The sequence below is a fragment of the Nestor notabilis genome, unplaced genomic scaffold, assembly GCF_000696875.1.
Source record: "Nestor notabilis isolate BGI_N333 unplaced genomic scaffold, ASM69687v1 scaffold19362, whole genome shotgun sequence".
NCBI lineage: Eukaryota > Metazoa > Chordata > Aves > Psittaciformes > Psittacidae > Nestor > Nestor notabilis.
Window position 1 is genome coordinate 21330 of NW_009918101.1, and position 1644 is coordinate 22973.

Below are 1644 nucleotides of genomic sequence, written 5' to 3' on the forward strand. Positions count from 1 at the left end.
CCTGTCCGCGCCTGCGTTGTGCCCCGTACCCGCGCAGTTCACCACGCAGGGAGTCTGGATGGTGCCATGGGCCGTCTCCACCGCGTACACCCTCTTCACCCCAAAATCGTCAGCTCTGACCTGGATGCCGGTGACCGGGCAGTTCTCGATGATCTGGTGGCAGAGGAAGGGCAGCAGAGTCGTGGCAGCATTGCAGGGGCAGCGGAACATCGGCTCACCTGACATCCAGCCCCCAAGTCTCAGAAAGGTGAACCCGAGCAGTGGTCTGGCAATGGCACTTTCCAACAGCTATTGTGAGTGCTGATACCAACATACCCCTCCCCAGCTGCAGACTTAAACCGCTGCTCTGTGCCCCAGCAGTTGCAGAGGGTGTTATTTGTTTACCTGCACATGAGCAAAGCAACACGCCAAGGACAGGCTGGTAGTCCCTGCCTTAAGGAATAGATTGTGTTACGTGACCCTAAAACCTCTGCTCTCTAAAGGAACCTGCCTTGGGCACTGCCTCATCTTGCTCCTACAGGTTCTTTTCATCCTGTATTTCCCCTGGATCTCATGGTTCCTGCCAGCTTTGTCACTGTGACCCAAACAGCCACCAAAGCCACACAGGACAACACCCTTCTTGGGCAAAGACCTGGTGCTGCAGGAGCAGCTCTGCTCCAGTGGGAAAGGGGGAGGATGGGGAAGGCAGAGGATGACATCTCCTTCCAGGGTCAACAGGTATTAAATGCTAATAAGGAACTACCGTTGCGCCTCTGGCAGCTGCTGCTCTGGCGAGAGTCGAGCAGGTACCGGCCGGATCCATGGTGCCGTCCTTGGGGACATACAGCGTTCCATACAGGTCCTTGATGTTCATCAGCGGGTACAGGTCCTTGGTCTGCGATGGGGTCAGGACGTAGGACTCCACTCCATACACCTTCCCCAGCTGCCAACAGAAAACCAGGAGCTCAAGCAGGCAGCCACACAAAGACACAACCTTTGCTCATCCCTTATTGCTGGAGGATGAGACTCCCCAGGATGTGTTTATCTCCCAGAAGAGACAGCTGCTGCCCAGGGCAAGCCCTAAATCCAGTGTGGGATGGTCTGCACAGATTTCAAGGAATATGGTCCCATATTCACGTGTAAGCTGCCTGTGCACTTGGAGAAATGATGCTACTACTATCTGAAGGGAAAAAAGCCACGGCTGGGCTTAAGTTTGCCTATTTGCCATCATTTTGCCTGTTTCCAGCAGCCTCACCGAGCCAGGAGGCCGGCCTGGAAGCCCACCTGGCCAGGGGACACACCGAGGGGCTTCTCCCTACCGACATGAGCCTCTTGTACTCGTCGAGGCGCTGCTTGTTGGAGGCGATGAAGAGCCCCCCGTTCTGCACCCAGCCCGTGTGCAGCCCCGTCTCCGCCGGCAGATCCCGGCTGACCACATCCCGCGTGTGCGCCAGCAGCTCCACTTCCACGTCGCTGGGACGCAGCTGCCGCAGCAGGCCTGGCGACACGGGACACGGACGGGAGGGACATTGGCCCCGACACCTCCATCACCCGGTGGGATGCGGAGGGGACCCCACGTGGGGAATGGGTCACCCTGACGGGGCTCTCGCTCCATCTCGTGGCGACGTGGGAGCACTGCAAATCACTGATCTTATCTTGGAAGAG

At 57.9% G+C, this 1644-nt stretch overlaps 1 protein-coding gene across 1 annotated transcript in view; it reads right to left on the reverse strand.

The window, feature by feature from the left end:
- The window catches only part of SARDH (sarcosine dehydrogenase), a gene marked incomplete at its 5' end in the record, with an annotated part of 20247 nt that extends 18770 nt beyond the window's left edge, over positions 1-1477 (reverse strand). The window contains 3 exons of the mRNA XM_010009551.1: positions 30-153; positions 743-922; positions 1299-1477. Of these exons, the coding sequence (XP_010007853.1) occupies positions 30-153; positions 743-922; positions 1299-1477 (483 nt within the window). The remainder of the gene's footprint in view (positions 1-29; positions 154-742; positions 923-1298) is intronic.
- Between the last annotated feature and the right edge of the window lie 167 nt (positions 1478-1644).